This window comes from Egretta garzetta, unplaced genomic scaffold (genome assembly GCF_000687185.1).
Source record: "Egretta garzetta isolate BGI_Z169 unplaced genomic scaffold, ASM68718v1 scaffold447, whole genome shotgun sequence".
NCBI lineage: Eukaryota > Metazoa > Chordata > Aves > Pelecaniformes > Ardeidae > Egretta > Egretta garzetta.
In genome coordinates this window covers 102,207-121,899 of record NW_009260397.1, presented here as the reverse complement: position 1 = coordinate 121,899, position 19,693 = coordinate 102,207, and the positions used below count along the sequence as shown (strand labels likewise).

The 19,693-nt window shown below is 40.6% G+C and overlaps 1 protein-coding gene across 1 annotated transcript in view; it reads left to right on the top strand.

The window, feature by feature from the left end:
• Nucleotides 1–9,771, top strand: part of RSPH14 (radial spoke head 14 homolog) — a 107,168-nt gene extending 97,397 nt beyond the window's left edge. The window contains exons 4-6 of the mRNA XM_009643082.1: nt 6,850–7,075; nt 8,403–8,536; nt 9,530–9,771. Of these exons, the coding sequence (XP_009641377.1) occupies nt 6,850–7,075; nt 8,403–8,536; nt 9,530–9,771 (602 nt within the window). The remainder of the gene's footprint in view (nt 1–6,849; nt 7,076–8,402; nt 8,537–9,529) is intronic.
• The last annotated feature ends 9,922 nt before the right edge of the window (nt 9,772–19,693 follow it).

The window sequence follows — 19,693 nt, the reverse complement described above, 5'->3', positions numbered from 1 at the left end:
CCGAAAAAAAAAAAAAAAGACAGTGGCTGAGGCTCAGCTTTTTGGGAGTTGTTTTCTCAAGGTTTTCATTTTCCCTATGCTAATTGGTCTGAGGACTTTGGCGCAAGTAGTACACATGTCAAATTGTTTTCCTTCCTTCTTGCATTTTGGCAAAGTCTTCCCTGTAGAGAAAATCAATAAATTTCAGGATGACATTTCCTCCTTCATCCAAAAGAACAAGAAAAAAAAAACCCTCTGGGTTATTTTCAGTCTTTAATTTTTATGATTTTTAAAAAACTTTCTCTGAATAAAGAAAAGCTACTTTATCAGAGAAATAAAAGCCAAGAAACCTCCTAATTTGTGTGACCAATATGCATGCAAGATCAGTTGAATGCCTGCTATACACATGCACGTGCATCACACATTTAGGTACATAGGAAGACCATGGGTGTATCTGTATTTTAAGTAAGGTACAAATTTAGAAAACTTAAAGAAGATGAATTACATGGGAAGTGCAAGCAGCTAGGGTTCTGAAGGACAAAATAAAAACATTGCAAAGGTATCCATGCTTATTCTTCAATGTGCAAGCAGACTATCAACAATTAGAGCGAGGAAAAAATTTGTAAGCCAGCGTTACTTTGTTACTTCTAGTTCACCTTCATTTTGACTGTTTGCTTCCTTGTATATGTTAATGTATGAATACAGTTTTATTAAAAGAAGGAAAAGTTGCTTTCATTTTGAAGCTACATTCTGGTGTCATATGAATGACCATCAATCCACAGATTTAATCCATAGATTATGCACCGCTACAACAGAGAGCATATTTCATTATTTCCACCAGATCGTTTTTGGTGATTTTACAGTAACGGATCTGACCCTGACATAAGTCAGAAGTAGGGTAATTGCCTTGGTCAATTATTGATCCTACCCTGTAGATAATTCTTGTGCAAAAACAGAATCCAAGATTTATTTTTCAGGTTGGAAACCGCCTCTGTGTGAAACACAAGTCTATTCTGTCTAATTCATCCCCGGGGTTTCCAGAGATGCTGTGATAAAAGACTTTCTGTAGACCAGAATTTTGAAGTTCTTTAGCTATTACTCCTCTTTTCATAGAGCGTAAATGATTTAGCTGGTTACACCAACTGCTTTCAAGCAGAAGGGCACAGGCAGTCTTAGGTACTACCAAAATGACAATTCTTTTTAAAAAAAAAGTTAATCTGTTTCTTGGATTTCTAAATTACACTGGAGAAGCTAATGCAGATAGATTGATTGTAGTTTCGATGCTAGTTATTTTCAGCTGTGCTTTGATATTACGATTTCACACACGCTAAAGCAAAGTTTGTAAAACCAAAACCAAGGTATGCAGGAGCCTCTTTCATTATTTACTGAGGATTAGGAACCTCTTGTTTATCAGCCCAATCTTTCCTGTTCCTTGTTAATGCTGGAAACATTTTTGATTTTTAGAGGATCCCCAGAGGCAGCCACACCATGTGCTTCTCCAGTCTACTGCTGACTTTTTAATATTTTTGTAACCTTAATTCCTATAATGTCTTTCACTCAGATAACATCCCAAAATCCTTAATATTGGAAAAATTCTCAGTGATCTCAAGAGCAGATCCCATAATGCCTTTATAAAGTTAGAGCTATCGTATTTTTAGTGAGAATATGAGAGAGACCACTACTGAGGCTGTGACTTTATACCTGGTACTTTATACCTAGGGCTGTCGTCAGAAAAATGTGTTTAGCCAATGCACAGATTTGAAATGGTTTGAAATAGAGTTGTTTACTGTTTCTAGTCCAATACCAATCTCTCAGTCCTGTTAATACCCTAGTAGCTCTTCAGTTCATTTAAACAGGGATTTTCCACCTCTCTAAAAGATACTCTTTGCCCCTAAGCATAGGCATCCTTTGGGACACTACTGTTTATTCCTGTTAAATTATCACCAAAAGATAGAGAATTATTGTTGCAAAGAAGAGGAAAATATTCTGACTTTGAAAGATGGCAACAGAATTTTCCTCTTCGGTTAGAAGACTTGATAAAGCTGACAGGGTATAGCAGGCAAGTTCTATTTCATTTGATGCGGTCTACCTCCTGCTCCAAACTCACCAGAAAGAGATTTCAGCCCAGTTTTATAGTAGTGTTATATTTAATCGACTCCCTGACACAGCCTTAATGCTTGAAGCACTGAGACTCAAAATACTGAATCTTAACATTAAATTAGCTACTACACGGTTCTCAAACTATGCTCTCGTGACTGGTGACTCAGAAATCTTCTCAGGGACTCTAAAGAATAATTTTTTTTTCAAATTAAACAGTAGTGAACAAGGAGCTATTAAGGACAGTGTGCCGGGGAAGGATCTTCTGCGGTCACCTCGTCACTCAGAAAGGAAACATTATACAAGCACTGCATTTTTAAATATATATGATACGTGCTAGCGCTCACTGGTTTAATAAACACTTTGTTACCTCTAAAATGGTGCTAAACTACTGCAGTGCTAGCAAGAGAGCTTCTAGGTCTAGAAATTTTGTCAGGAGCATCTGGCTGCTCACAGTTAGTGAGCTCCCATCCTGGGATTTCGCAGCCGCCGTGTACGGGATGTGTTGATAGCAGACACCGTGATGCCAGGCAGCATTTTTCCATCTGATTGTGTCTGGCTCTGCTTTTCTTTTCCTTGTGCTCTCCTTGCTAAGTAGAAATACTGTTTCGAAATATTTCAAATAGTTGTGTGAACATCACGAAGAGACATCTGAGGCGTTAACAAATCATTCATATTGTATAGAATCTGTGTTTACAAATTATTGTACTTTGTTCTACTACGCTGTACATCACTTTATGGCCATGCATGAGGCACATGCTTCATACTAAAGCAAACATAAATGGGTTTGAGCTGAAAACCGATATTTGTAAGGAAAAGGATTTGTAATGTGATTTATGTAAATGAAAACCAAAACAAAACACCACTGTTATGTACTATAAATGACTCCTTTGTCTTCTACAAATTTTAATTTGTTTACATGCCCTGCAGCCATACTGAGAGAACGGAATAAATGGCAACTCCTCTTTGGGCCTATTTGGGGAAAAAAAAAAAAAAAAAAAAAAAAAGTCAGGCAAGGAAAGATGAGAGTGGCCAGAGGGTTATGAGAAGGAAGAGATGAGTGCTCAGATAAAAAGCAGCCCAAGGGAAGATTACAAGTTCTCAGAAAAACAGATCAATAATGATGGTAACTATGCAGCTGCAAATGCAACTATTTGCATTTTGAAAACATTTTTCCCTACTACTTCACTATGCCCAGGGTACGTAGAACACTCTCTGCAATAGATAAATCACCTTTGAAAGGGCAGTATTGTAATGAAAAGTCAAGGTCCTGAGGATGCTGCTGCATTTTTCAGAATAGGACTACAAGAAGCACCAGCTTACCTTCCCCTCCTATTGCTTGCTCAGTAAGATGCAAGGATCTGAGACTGATTTAATTTACAAGTAACTCTCAAACAACTTTCCACTGATTTTGTCTCCTCCCTTTTCCCTTTTACCTCCCTAGACCTTTCACCCTTTGGTTCCCTTGGGAAAACCATGACGAATTTCCACCTGGAAATCTCAGTCTCAGTGATAGGTAGTCTCTTTTTGTTGTTGTTGATGGCCTTTCCTCTCCACCCTCTTTCTCTTCACCACATTGAGACTTCTGACAAGGTCAAACAATTCATCTTTGTTTCTATATTTATACCTGGGAAGCTCCCTTTAGTAGCATGACAGCATTTCAGATAGGACGGCTTGACAAAAAACAGTAGATGAGAAAGCTCTTGGTGCAGAGACCTGGCCTGGTAAAATAAAACTTATTTTTAGAAAAATGAAAACAGCCCAAGTCTTCATACAAAATAAGCACCCACAAGCTACAGGGGGATTTCTGACCACAGAATAAATACTGCATCACGGCTCCACAGAATAAAAGCTATCCTAGACAACACTCTGTACATTGTCTTGCCAGCTTGTTGAAACAGAAAGACACGAAGTGGCTTTGTTGTATATTTTGCACTCAGGACTGCAGTGCAATAGTAAAGGCTAGTGCCAAAAGAAGGCATGAAGTGCAAACGCAACAAATGAGGGATAACCGAGCCGAAGAAAGTCAATAAACATTAACTGGAAGGAATAAACCCAAGGGCCAATGAAAGTAGCCCTGTCTAGTTGAATGTATTGGTTGAATATATTAGAAAATAAGTGAAAGACACAGGCACAAAGAAGGGAAACCTGAATGCTGATAGTACTTACTGGCAATACGGTAATAAAGGGATCAAGAGAACTGAAATAAGTTAGCAAGGAAGTCCTGAAAAAGAGGGAATTGTAGGAAACTAAAGATGGAAGTGAAGATGATGGGTTAAAAAATGGCTATTAAGTATTTGAAAGCAAGTGCAAAAAATAGTAATGGAAACCTGTCTGGGAAAGCAAAAAGTACATCTACCAGCACGAGAAAGGTGGACAGCATGCTATAGCAAGAGTTGTTGTAGAAAGATGGAAGGTTAAATTAAAGGAAACAATAGCTTCTCTGAGCTCAAGCCAGAACGCTGACTGCTCTGTGCAAGAACAAGTGTTTGCTTATGAAATGATGTGATGATGTGCTTATGGTGTGACACTATCCCCAGGAAGATTAGTGTCCATGTCAATTAAAGCTACACACAGACTCTGGAGGAGCACAGACTTTAAATTTCAGTTCTTTGCTACTCTTCTTTATATTTACATTCAGTGCATTATCTTATCTAAAAAGAATGAAATTGCTTTAAGGTCAAGTAGTCCAAATGTGGTTTTGGTTCAGAAGTATCACAGATCATCTGATAAAGCAACCGTACAATAAATAGGTGCTTGCTACAAGGAACGTCAGCTTGTAAGTCTACCACCTCCAATTCATTAATCTTCCTCTGAAACTGCACCTCCCCAATTTTGATTTTATACTGATTCCCACAGCAACACAGAATTTAGAAGTGCACATGGTGACACTGTGAGCAGCCTGGGTATCCCAATTTCATGCACAGAGGCTGTATAGTTTCTTTTCATGAAAGCCTTTGGGAGGAGTTTTAAAAGTCGACTTTGAAAAAATCTTGTCTTTCATAGGCCATTTGGGAAGTGCAGCTCAACCAATTCTGGATATGATTTATAATCATCTGGATCTGCTTTAAGCTACCTCCACAGGAGCAGTTTGCTAGCAGGTTCTCTCCTACCTGGGACTCTGTAAGGCATGGAGGATTCACAGCCATTTCCTTACCATTGTCTAACCCACCCACAACCTTTCTATACCCATAACCTACAATCCAAACACCTGTAACCCTTGTCAAGGCAGTTAATGCTGGGTGATGGTGTCAGCTGCACAAGCTTTGCCTCCTCGTGGGGCTTTCTCTGAGAGGGTCCTTTGCCAGACCAATAGTGCAGGTTTCCTTTATCACATCCTTCTATGGGGACCGTAGGAACAGTCTGGAGCTGATCCCTGAGAATTTTCTTCTTGTCATTCCTCCAGTGGACGTATAGGGTTGAGGGGTTTTTTTGCTATGAAAATGCCACACCACCACCACCCCAATCCAGTGACACACAAAGTCACAGCTTCAAAGATAACATTTTTCCACTTTCCTTTCCTGCTTTGCCTTTCTGGCACCAGGAGAAATCCTTGGTTTTCAAATGTTGTTACCCTTCAAGAGTGAATTGTCTGAATCTGTTTTTCCCTGTTATTTATTTGAATTCTAACAGCAACCGACCTCCAAATGTAGCACAGGTAAGAAAAGCTGTAATAATACCACTCCTGGGCATTTCTTTGCATTTGCATTAGTAAAGTGGATCCATATAAGTTAGTAACATAAGTTATTCAATGTCAGCAAAACCTCAAATATGTACAACAGAATAACCTCTAGATTAGAATCATGTTTTTCACCTGATTGCCAAGTTGAGGGATTTCTCCTGTGCACTACCAAGGGCCATTAAAATCACTTTCCCCTTTGTCCTTTTATCCCTGACTGTGGAGATTCATTTGAAAATACCTTGATGACTCTTATTCAGAAAACTTCCTTATCTAACCATATATGAATCACTTTGAAGGGAGCCACATTTCTCTTAGCAACCAAAGAATCAGTCTTAGCAACAAGACAGCTGAAGAATTTTGTTTTCACATAGTTACTCGTGGACAGTACGTTCTGCTTTCTGCTTTCCCATGGCACTGCTGTTTCAGTGTTGACTTAGCGTTGTGTAGGCAATGGTACAAATCAGACACTTGCTCATAGCAAAGGCATCACTTGCAGGGCAAATGACGATCTTTCTACCTTTGATGCTATTTCCCTTAGGAGAGAGTGCAAGAGTACTGACTACTGGAAAGCTCAAAATTTAAATTTTCCCCATGACAGAATTACTACAAAGAAATGTGTGAGGAAGCTGACAGTTTCCCAAACCTTGACTTCCCCCACAGAAACCATAGTGGAGAATCAAAGTATTAGCTCTAAAGGCTCACACCTCAGCCTCTCTTAACATCTGTTCATGTTGAAAACTGTTAGAAAGGCTGAATATAAGGTGACTTCCCCCCCCAGATTTTCTTAGCAAGAATAACTTTGGGAGAAATATTATAGTGGGGAAAACTGGGAACATCAGAGCAATTGCCATTTTGGTGATAAGCTGGGCTGATGTCTTCACAGGACTGTTGGGGAAGCTTCCTGAGGAAGCAAAGCTAAGATGGCATTTATGAACAGAGCAGTGCTGTAGTAGTTTCCATCTCTCAATCCCACATCCGTGTAAGGAAATGAGTTACCATATGTACTTTGAGCCTATTAAGAAATTCAAAGTGCAGGTAGAAATAATAAATGCACTCACACCTCACCCATGCTCCTTCTCTGTCTCCTGTAGGAGCTGCTGGCATATTGCATGCCGGTTTGATTCCCCCACTTGTATTCAAATTGAAGACCGAGTCAGAAGGAATCCAGGAGCTAATCCTGGATACACTCTCCAACTGTCTGCATCTGGAGGCTTCTGAAGCTCTAGCAACTGATGCCGTTACTATCCTGAAGGAAAAGCTCACACAGCCATCAGTGGCCATCAGAAGCAAAGCAGCTCGGGTGCTGTTAGAAATTGGGTAAAGAAATCTGTCTATAATACTTAAGCCCAAGAAAATAATAATTCCATGAGTGAGTCAATATCATTAGTTTATAGTTGTGTTCCATTACACATTGAAGCTGTCACATTTCACACGTAAAGCAATACCAGCCTGAACAGGCACATAGGTAGAAGATTTCTAAAAATCATAACTGCTATAAATCACTCAAGAAAGAAGATGCTGATGAGGAAATGTCATTCCTTCTGCTTCTATTTGCCTCCAGTATTGGCAAGGAAATCAGGATTTTTTTTTTCCTGGTACAGCACTGCAGAGAAAGAATTCTTGCATGAGAAATCATATGAAAACAAGATTCTGACCACTATGGAGGCAGGGAGAAGCTCCCTTATATATTTGGACAGACACGCTCTCGCAAAAAAGTGAAAGTCCTGGGAAACTCTCAATATGATTGAGGACAGAAATAGCTTTCTGACACATGCTGCTACATATGTCAGTGATGGATCAGAAAAAGCAATCTTTGTATTGAATTTGTGTATCAAAACCTGGATGAAAGGAACAACTTAAGTCCACTGTCCTGCAGTCACAAAATATAATGAGTGCTCAACAGATGTCTAGTTTAACAAGGTCTGCAGAGAAAACAGTTTACCTACCAGTTGGCACAAAACACTTCCTAATGTCCTATAACAAAGCCTACTCCTTATAGGAAAAGAAAGAGAACATAGGTAAAGTGAGTCCTAGAAAGAAAGCAGAAATGCTCCTAGAGCATGGACATCAGCTACACTCTAGGTCCCTGCAGTAGCTGGGCCATGTTAAATATCCCCCGCATTAAAGAGGCTGGAAAGAAAGAAAATTTACCTGGGAGAAGAATTAATTGCAGACTCCTAATTTAGCAGGTTTTAAAATCTGTATAGTGTTCAGCAGCCAGGTTTCTTACTGAATTGCCATTAGGACCACCAGCACAATTAATCCGACATCCTGTTACAGTGGAGATTGATGGGCAACAGCACATTTCATAGAAAGTAAAAAAAAAAAAAAATCCAAAAATCACCTGAAAAATTGTTAAGCCCACACACATAGGTTAATATGATATCAGCAAGTAGATTTAATAGACACCAGACACAAACAGACATCCCCTTTCTTTTCTTGGTGGCGGCGTAGTGGTGCTTGTCATCTGTCTGACAGTCAGAACACTGTGACTCCAAAGAGAACAGAGAGGAGGACAGGGTCAGCCCCGTTGTCATGAAATAGAGGAGGGCTGCAGGGGTCCGGGCGTGGGGAGGGGCTGTGGGCAGCTGCATGGTTAGGAGACGCAGTCTGAGAAAGCAACTTAACCACCTTTTCTGCACAGTACTCATCCAGAGGGAAAAAGCGTGGTATGTGAAGAAGTTATTCCTGTGCTGGTGAGCCTGTTGGGAGATGCAGATCCTGAAGTCCAAGCTAGTGCAACAGGAGCACTGATGTTCGCTACTGTTAAGCCTCAGGGTAAGAGACAGAGGCGGTTCTGTTGGGATACTTTCCGTAAAGCCAATTCTAAGGCAACTTAGTAACAAATACCACCACCACCCCACCCTCTGCCCCAAGTCAACAGTTTCTGGTAGTGTTAAAGCTCTTCAAGAAACTGTAAGATTCGGAGATTTCTTTAGATCTGTCTCAAGCAACTATTGTAGCTCCCCCATAGTGTCCCCAGGGGGGACAGTATATTTCACATTTTATTTACCTGAAATAGGTCAAGAAGTTACTTATCTACCCTGCCTGCATCATTTCCCTCCTGAGTGCTGCTCCAGAGGGGGACCGTTTTCTGTGCCAGTCCAGACCACCCAGAGATGTGCATACCTGACGCTACTCTGACTCGCTAGTCCTCAGCAGAGGAGCACTACTTTCTGGAAACCCTTTTTTTGTGGTTGGAGGCAGTTTCTGTCTCACAGCTGGGAGAGGAATGAATATTAATAAGGTCTGTAGTTCTCCCAAGTAAGTTACAGACACTGAAAATACTAACTGCTAATTTTTCAGTGTGATGAATGAGTAATTAGACATAAAAGACTCTTAATAACAGCAGTTGTGTTCCAGTCCTCCTCTGCAAATGTCCCCATGGCTTCTGAAGAAAACACAGGAGTGGATCTCAGTGTCTGAAGTGTCTTTAAAAATAAAAGAATGGAGGATATTCTTAAGGCCATCTAACACACACACAGTAGTTTATCCTATCATTCAGTGCCTCATATATTCTTAGATAAATTGTTGCAAAGGAAATAATAACGTGGAAAGCAGATAAAGTTAATGAAGAAAGATTTTTCTTTCTGAAAAGTAACCAGCTGGCAGGTAGCTTTGGTCTTCAAAAGAAAAGCATGTCCTACCTCTTTGCACTGCTCCCTCTGGGGGTGTCCAGAGCTGTAGCTGGGCAGGAAGTAGAAAGCAGCAATTCAAAAGCATGTGGATTATGTGTAATAGCACCTTTTAAAGCCAGTTATTTCTCTACAGGGAGATTCTCAGCCCTAGGTGCTGAAGCCATTCCACCTTTACTGAAGTTGGTTGCTGAGGAAACCAGCAAAGCCCGTCTCAGTGCAATCAAAACCCTCACCATGCTGGCTGAGCTACCAGAGGGCCGCAAGACGCTCCTAGATCATATAGATACATTTCAGCAGTGTCTGAATGATCCCTGCGAGGCCATGAGAAGAGCTGCCAAAATTGCTATCAGTGTCATCCAATGGAAACCTTTCTGAATACGTGATGTTTCGTAGAGATCTGTTGCCCTCTGTTGTTGTCTGGCTGTAAAAGTTGTGTAATTATACGAGACCTTCAAAACCAAACCTCTCTTCCTTGGTTACTCTGGATCAGTTCTTCCTGAAAAGTTATTTGTCACCAGTTTTACATTTATATTACAGGTCACAAGCAGAATAATGGGAAAAAGAAAACTTAGCAAGTCTAGAATTCTCTACTGTGAGTTATTTCCTGAGCTATCAAGATTTTCCTGTGATACAAGAAACCGATCCCTTTTGTCTTCTTAATGTTCTCTCCTTCCTTTTTTTTTTTGAAATCTCAGCCTATCAAATATTAATCAATAACTAATTATATTAGAAAGGTTCGTAATGAACCTCTCCAGCAGGCGCTGAGAAATTGACCTAGCAACAGGAGTTTACATTAGTTTTGCTGCAAACATTTGTTGAACATGGGATTAGAACCATTTAGAGCATCATCACTGAAAAAGCAATGGCAATGTCACAGAAGGGCTTCCCCTAGAGAATTATGAGATTTTCCCAGCCTAAAATATAACCAAATACTTATCAGCACAGTTCTAACAAATGGAGTTGCTGACAAGAATCACCAGCAGTGAATCTGGTGGAGAGGGACCCCGCTGCCCTGGGCTAAAAGCATCTCAGCCTAACCTTGCCCCTGTGATGAGCTCTATCCATGCGACACTCCAATACCCCCAGCTAATGACTTCGAGTAAAGTTTTAGTAGCAGCCCTTGCTTTACTTTGCAGCCCCCTCTGAGCCACGCTGTTGCTGTATCTGTCAGCAGCCTCTCCCTGAGCCTTAGCTGCAGTGATTGCTCCCATGTTTTTAAGCTGGTGAGGGTCTCAACAGGCAGGTTTTCTCCTTCCGTGTGCTTGGATCCAGGCTCAGGGATGCCATGTGCAGTTGCCTACACTTAGGGTAAAAGGAAAATAAGTCAGAAAGACTTTACTAGGGTAGCCCTTGGTAAAGCTCTGTTGGGGGCCAGACCCTACCACCTCTGACAGAAGAGGGGTCTGACCCCTCCCTGAAATTTGTTATAGAATTGAACAAAAGTGCCTCTGTGTGCGCGCTAGTACTTGGCATTTTGTGGTTTTGTACTGTTGTAGTCTATCCTTTGAGTACAAAAATTAAAATTATAATGGAAATGGAAGTATTGTGCCAGAACTGAAGAGTTTTGCCATCGTGGCTCACTTTTGAGGGAGATGGAGGGGGTGAGAGGAAAGCTGATCCTAATGTTACGGTCTAGTCCAACAGGAGTTAGATGATCTCCAGAGGTCCCTTCCAACCTCGAGTATTCTATGATTAACAGCTGCCTAAACAGAGAGATGAAGAGATAAACAGAACAGAGAACTGAAAATGTTCCCTATTTTAGAAAAATGTTTCTTCTTTTTTTCCTTCAAATAACTCAACCATTTTTCTTAAAAAACCCATAAACTTTAACTTCATAGAACTGAGAATAACAAAAAATACAAGGTGTCTGTAAAAGCAAGCCTATCCAAAAGACATAAATTGCCTGAAGGAAATATGGTAGCTCCTGTGTTTAGAGCTGATGGGCAGTTGAAATGGAGGGAAGTTCCCTAGCATTTTACCCACTGTGTAGTCAAGGCAGGTCACTACAGTTACGTTGCAAATTTCTCTGTCTGCAGTTGCAACTGTATAATTGAAGAGGCATCAACAGAAGGCCTGGGCAAAGCAATAAAGCAAGCTAGCAGGACAAATCCTGGCCATTGTCAGTGACCAAGAAAGTTGCGATAGTGCAGCTGACTTGGCTTCCGAGGGAGCCCCGTTGGTTTTCACTCAGGTTTTGCTCTCACATGGTATTTTTATATCCAGAAGTTAGAAGTTGTAGCTACAAAGAAGCTGCATCATCTGAATAAAGGAGTTATTTGTCAGGGCTGCTTTTCCATTGCAGAAACCCACTGTCGCACTACAAACCGCATTACCCTTATACAAAGCATAAACTTATTCTGTAGGAGTGATTAAAGTTAAAAGGTTTCTCTTCCATAACATAACCAAAGGGTGAATTTCCTCTCCTATAAAGATGTGATTTAAAAGTATTGAGTCAGTTGGATTCATTCCTTCTGGGCAGGATCTTGGAGGAACTCTGCCTTTTAAACACACTTTACATACATAAGGCACTCATACGTAATATCTATCAATGCCAGAGTGCATCCAATTCAATAAAAGAGAGCCAGGCAGCTTAATAACACATTAAATGGTCAGTAAAGGACTAGGGAACAACAGAGAACAGTAGGTTCATCTACACTTACAAAACCGCTGCAGGAAAATGCAGTAACAATGATCATTTTAGCTCAGTTCCAAACTTTTGTCACAGCCTTCCCCGGTAATTCAGGTATCACACTTCAATGAGTTCGCAAAATAATTAGCTTGCTCAGATGTAGAAGTACGACCATCCAGACTGCACTGCTCTGACTAGAAGAAATGTAGCTGACTTGGACCTTAGGAACTGCACATCCTGGGCCTCTGCCTGATCAGTGCTTTAAAGACTGTAATATAAACAGTTTCCGAATAAGGCTCTGCATGGTATCAACATTCTTGTCTGACATACATGAACAATACAGAAATGGCATAAAACCTTAACTGAACTCTGAAATATGGATGCGAGTGGTACCCTTTCCACACGTCAGCTTTTGTCTCAGCATCCCTTTGGCACTATGACATCTGACAACAAAAAATATGATATTCCAATCACAACAATGCTTCCATTTGGCTATATTGACCACGTACTGCCTATATAAGCACCAAAATTCAAAGTCTGCATACAGAACAGCCATGAATTTTTTTTTTAAACTTCTAAAGCTATATTTACTGACAAAAAGGTTGCAGATATTATCATTCAAATTCACATGCTCAGGTGTGGTGCAGCTTGCTGCAGTTTGTTGGAAGGACTGCAGATGATAAACGTTTGCAGGAGCACAGCACAACGTATGGCTATGGCGGCAGAGTTAAGCAGCCTTTGTGAAGCAGAGAACGTGAGCTAATGCAGAAATAATCCCAATTATTGCAGAACACTGTTTTGTAATCTGTGGTGTTCCTAGGGGCTGTGTTACTGTGGCGTCCAAATGTTTGGTGTCTCCTGCTGGATTACAGTGCAGGAGACTGTAGAGCACAGGCACAGTGCAGCAAACCCCGGCGCAGCGTGGGAGACAAGGAACAACGCACGGATCTACCTGATCGAGCAAAGAAATACCACACTGTCTCCTTTGTAATCCTGACTACATGGAACCTGAATTACGAGGTAAATTTTTATTCTACAAAATAATTTTGCAGGGTATATTAAAATGTAACACACACTTGCTCCCACAGTAATATGCTGATTCCTAAATCTCCTTCCTAAAATGAACTTCTCAGCCACAGTTTGACATCTGAAATGTCCCTTCACATTCTTCATAAAGACCTTTGAAGTCTCAAATGTAATTGAAATTAGCCAATAGGTAAAACTCCTAACTAAAGATCCCAATCTGTTTTTTTTTCCCCAGGAAAATGTAGACATGTTTTCTTTTTATGTTATTTGGCAGGAAATAACACACCCTCTTTTATTAGAAGATATAACAAAAAAGGAAGAAATATAATTTTATAGTGCTTATACTACAGGCCACCCATATATTTAGTAACAAGGCACAAAACCTTAACAGTTACCAGGATGTCCAATAATTTTGGGGATCATTTCAATGTATTTCTGAATCTCCCTGTTAAAGCAGTGGCTATAAGATGGGAGATGAGAGTACAGCTCTGAAGTTGGAAAATCAAAGCAATCACAAATAACTCCTTGAAAAAAGCTTTCGCAAGTAGAGAAACCGATGGTGAAAAAAGGAAACACCCAAGTTGACCCCAAACATATTTGGAAGGGACACAAAAAACACAGTCACACACACAGAAATTACAGGGTAAAAATAATTGAGTAGAAAAGTCTGGATTTTTAGGTTTGGAACTCTCAGTACCTCTTATTCATTGTTAAACCAACTTTGATTCTATAATTTAGCAAATAATCATTTAATGAATTTTCATATCTAAAAAAATATCCCTATGATTAAGAATTTTCTTTTTCTTCTTAGGTACACTGAGTCTTGAAACAAAGGAGAACAAGACGTACTCAAGCTACAGTAATGCCGATTTGTAAATCAGGTTGGAGTTAACCCACGAGATCCTTTGGCCCTAGCAGTATTTCAGCTTCTGTCAGTTATTACTTAACTACTGAGTACAGTGTTGTCCTTAAGACAGTGCACAAAATGAAAAATGCATCCTAGAATTCTTCTAGTACTGACATTCTGATAAAAAGAAAAGGTCACCTGTCTGAGCAAGTCCAAGGGCAGGGACAGTCTGGGTCGTGTTCCCCATGAACCACACAAAGAAGATGACAATACTGATGTTACATGATGCTAAATGGGCAACCTGCCATACCAGAAAGTTTTCTATGGACTTTGCCTCCTTTCTCCAGGTAGGACATGTTTTCTGACCCAAGTCACAGATTTAGAGATGCGCTTGATGGCTTTGCAGTTGTCTTGGTGTTAAACATTCATTCGACATGCAGCTAAGGACTAAGGACCAGGGAAAGTACCGATATATAACACGTATGGGGAGTGCCACGGCTGCCTGTAGCTTTGGAATGAGACACAACAGTCCCGAATTTGTGAGGCTGGGCAATGAATTAGCACTCTCGGTGTCAGTAAAACAATTAGGTGGATCAAAGAAACCCAGCTGGTGAATGCTTCCCCTTGGACTGCCTTAGGTTTCAGTTGAGTATACTCCATAATAAAGCTGCCACAGACCTGGTCACAAGAATGCTTAAGATCCTTTTGAATGGATTCATACATGTTAGAAATACTTAAATTAATATCTCAGGATCTGGCGCTCTCAATATACTGTAATTAAACTCATTGTTTCAAATGAAATGCTGTGTACACAGCAGGTCTTTGGTTTTAGCGCTATGTGCTCCACAGTGCTCTACACTATGATGACATGAGCACCTAGGCAGATTTTTAACATCAATGAAGAATTATTTGTCTTTTCAGCTTGAAGCCAACAATGATTAAGGCCCAGATATAATTAATGTGGTCCTGGGTCAATCTGGAATTACTTCAGTTACGCTTTACACAGATCAAGTATTCAAATCAGCTGCCTAACAATTCTCAGAGATACCAGAAGACAAGACAGCTCCGTTCAAAAGAAACAAGACCTTCTTGTATAAGTCTTGTGTCCCACCCAGGCACAGCTCATTTTGAATGCACAAAGGTTTATATTAGCTTTTTCTAACAGTTTCCAGAAAGTTAAGAATATTATGGCTCTTTGTTCTTGCAACTACAGACACATTTCCCTGTCCCCATTTGCTTTCAGAAGTCCAGAAGCTGGAAAACATTCTGTCCTGCTCTGGAAAATGGCAACTTTTAATTCTCTCTCTTCGATATTCCAAAGCAGGGAGTACCTTTGCTTCCCGCCACCACATTTTCTATTTAAAAAAAAAAAAATCATACTAAAAATGCATAGAAGTGAGAGATTTGCCTAAGGACAAAATAAAGAGTCTGCAAAAGTCACATTTGGCTAATTACATTAAACCAGAAGGATGGAGTGTCTTTTGTGTGGCTAAACTAATACACTGAAAAGTTCAAGCATTGGACCTACTTTTAGCAAGACAAAATTTGCAATTTGAATGAATGAAAACCATTGTAATAATTTGTTTTAAGATACTTCTAATATAAGTTAAGTTTTTAAAGTTATAGGCTCTGATACTGTAAATAAAAATGCTTCACAGAATAAAGATGAGCGCACACATGCCTCAGCTTGAAGTTCTTCCAGAAAAGTAGGGGAGCTGCTGGTGCGGCGCAGGCCCGGCTGCTCTAGGCTTAAGCACTGCCTGGGGAGGAGAAGGTGGGCACAAGGGCTCTGGGGAAATTCTTTTTTCTCAGCTTCCCATGGTAGATGACAAGAAGATGGAGCATTCTTCAGGAGAGACAAAAAAGCCAACCTATTTTATTTATAAGGGTAATAACCTCAGGCACTGGTGCTGGCTATACTGTCTTTCATCAGAACAACTAGTAGATGTTGGAGTGAGCCCAGTTTTACTCCATCCTTTAAGTTCTCTAGTACAGGCCTACAATAGACACTCCATGAAAAAACACCACAAATCACCAAGTAAAAAGTGTGTGGGGGGGGTTACATTTCTCATCTTTCTCAGTGAGGCATCGCCCTCTGTTGTTAAATCTGTGATACTGTATTTTAAGCTAAACAAGAGAAGCTCAAATCGCTGCTCTTTTCCCCCGCTGTCTTGCTACCACATAGTAACGCGGCAGGTTGCAGAGACCTGCACCTAGGACATAAGATAATTAAACAAATTTTAAAAGACCGGCAGCCTTCCTCAGAGCAGCTTTTCTGTGACCCCATACCCTTCTCTGTGCAGCGTGACCACCTGTCCCCAGGAATATCAGCTTTAAAGTCTCCTCTAGCTCAATGCTTCCAGCCATTGCTCTTCAAAAACACTAACCAAGGCTCTATAGCTTTTCTCTCAAATACCAGTCACCACTAGTAGCGCACACATTTCTTTACTCAGCATTTTAATATCAGCTTTTACTTCACCTATATATACTTCCTAATTTTGCCAGTTAAGAGAGTGATGTGAGCAGGAGCTGAGGCAATTAGCAATCACAGCTGCTGGTGGGGCTCTGATCAGGCTGATCACTTACACCTGAAGAACTCAGCCCTGTGCTACGCCCTAATTCACCACGGACAGACATTTTGGTTAAAACCAAGCCATGGTTACTGCAGATGCATTCTAAATTAAGCCAGAGACCTTTTCTCCCCCAGTGATTGTTGCATTTTGGTGCATGAGCTTTTTCAACAAAAGAATAGGACTAAAATCAAATCCTGAGTTCTAAGAACAGAGTGTCCTCGTGACCATTAATAATCAACATTTGTGAGATACTTGATACAGGAAAATGAACACATCAATGAAGAGTGGTGTGGTGGTTTGACCCTGGCTGGATGCCAGGGGCCCACCAAAGCCGCTCTATCACTCCTCTCTAACCAGACAGAGGAGAGATAAGTAAATCAAAAGGCTCGTGGGTCGAGATAAGGACAGGGAGAGATCATTTGTCAGTTACCATCATGGGCAAAACAGACTCAGCTTGAAAAAATAATTAATTTATTATCAATCAAAATCAGAGAAGGAGAGGAGAAAAACTGCTAGATCCTAAAAACCTTTCCCTCACCTCTCCCTTCTTCCCTGGGCTCAACTTCACTCCCAGTTCCTCTACCTAATCCCCCCAGCAGTGCAGGGGCATGGGAATGGGGGTTGGGGTCAGTTCATCACATGTTGTCTCTGCTGCTTCTTCTTCCTAGGGAGAGGACTCTTCCCCTGCTCATGCGTGGTGTCCCTCTCACGGGAGACAGTCCTCCACGAACTTCTCCAACACGAGTCCTTTCCACGGGCTACAGTTCTTCACAAACTGCTCCAGCATGGGCCCATAATTTCCACGGGGTGCAGTCCCTCAGGAGCAGACTGCTCCAGCGTTGGGTCCCCTGCAGGGTCACAAGTTCTGCCGGCAAACCTGCTTCAGCGTGGGCTCCTCCCCCCATGGGTCCGCAATGGCTTGCCAGGAACCTGATCTGGCACAGGCTTCCCATGGGGTCACAGCCTCCTCCCTTCAGGCATCCACCCGCTCTGGCATGGGGTCCTCCATGGGCTACAGGTGGAGATCTGCTCCACCATAGACCTCCATGGGCTGCAGGGGGCAAGCCTGCCTCTTTTTTCTCTTGCATCCTCTCACTTCTCTTCTCTCTCCGGCTACTGACACACGGCCACAATATCAGGCATTTTTTCTATGAAATTCTACAAAATGAGAGGAACAACCTAAGCAGCAGTCAAACTTTATGTAAATATTTGAACTCTGCCCTCTACAACATCATTTTCAGACTGGAATGAAAGCAGGTCGCTGAGGATGTACGGTGAATGTCCCTGGGAAACTGAGCACTAGTTTTTCAAAATTCTTTAATCCTGGGGAGAAAAGTGAAGTGATGATCCCTGATTAACCAGGAGGTCAACTAAAGGCTGCTCAACCTGCCAGGAAATCATTTGTGTTATTTGTCTTTATCCAAATGGTTGTATAATTTCACCATATTTTTCTTTTTGTAACAAAGCATGACAAAGAGGGATCTGGACAATCCTCATTAAAGTCTTTCTTGTTTGTTTGTCACCCATTGCTGTTACTCAGAGCCAAAACCTAGACACCAGTTTAAGTTTCATTATTCCATCATATTATATAAAAATCCCATCATTTTGTGGACACCAAATACTTCAAAATATACAAATACTTTAATACATACAAGACTTCATAGTCCATTAAATATAATTAATTCCATGGTCTTCAAAATACTCTATTGCTGTATTAACTGCAAGAAAAGGGCTTGCACTGGTATTTATATATTATTGATTTGATGTGGCCGATGCAAAACCTTTCAGCATACTGCAGGGCTTATACTGAAGAGCAGCAATTCTACTAGAATCCAGAGCATTTGGGTTTACGTCCAAATGAAGAAAAGATACTGTCAGAAGATTATGAAGTGAGAGTGATTAAAGCTGCAGGAGTCAGCAGCAGCGTGGTGTAGCACGTACAGAGAGGCTACACTGGCTTCCTATTTAGATGCACTTCTTCCAAGGTGGGTGCGTCCTGCTGCAGAATACTGAAATGCTTGGAGACAGTGCAGCATCCCATGATACGCGTGCAACAGGAACAAGGAATTGTGGTGCCGCTTGACTATAGTCTTCTTTTTACACTTGATTCCCCAGGAAGCTGAATTAGATGATAAGAGGATCTATTGCTTTTTGCTTTGAAGTGTTAAATCTCTCTTTTCCTGTATCTCCAGCTGGTATCACACGTACCAAGCGGAGACAATCAGACTGGTTTAGCTGATATCCCACAGCTGTGACTATTCTCCTCCATGAACTGTCATACAGCATGAATTCTATTTCTCAATGAAATCTTCAGAAGAAGGATTTATAGCTTTTCAGAAAAGCAGTACAGAGCCCTCAAACGTACTTGAAAGAAAAATGCAAACGCCACATTCTGATGCTTTGGACTTTTAACCACGCACATGGGTTGTTTTGTAGTACAGCCCATAGAAAGAGGCAATACATTAACACCAACCCCTCAGTAAAGAGCTCCTAGTAATTGTGGGTAGAGATTAACTTTGACGTACCAAGATAGGAATTGATCAGTAAGAAATAAATATATATATACACACATACATATATATTTTAAATATATATATCATATATATTGTGCATGTATATAATATATGTATTTTGTATAAAAAAGCTTCACATTCAAGTATAGATGCATATTAAAATATAAAGAGAGGAGGACCTTTTGAAGTTAACCTTAAACAAAGAAACTATTGTAAGCAGAATTCTTACTGAGATCATCAAGACGTGTTTTCCCTAATTTCAAAATGCGATCAGTTCAGACCGTTAGAGTTCCACTGATTACTGAGAAACACAACACAATGAGAAGGGAGAAAAAGGAAAAAAGTTATAATGGAAAGTTAGATATAGTGTCAAATACACCAATATGTGCATAAAACCTTTACTTAAGATATCCCATGCTTGGATGGAACAAACCCAATTTTTTAATTTGAGTTCCTAATACAGTCCCTCAGTTGTGGGTTTTCTGTAATCAAATTATCATAGCCAAAGGAAAAAGAAATTATAATGACCAGAAGAAGAAGGGTTGAAAACCAACCCTGATATGGAATATGGCTCAGGCAGCCTTGTTCTGCACCTAACGTATGAAATGTACCATGAGTAGAGAGAATATTGGATGGAAATTCTGAACCTCTAGTAGCCCTGGATTGATTCAATGTCCAAACAGAAATTCTCTCTCTTGAAATCCCAGTG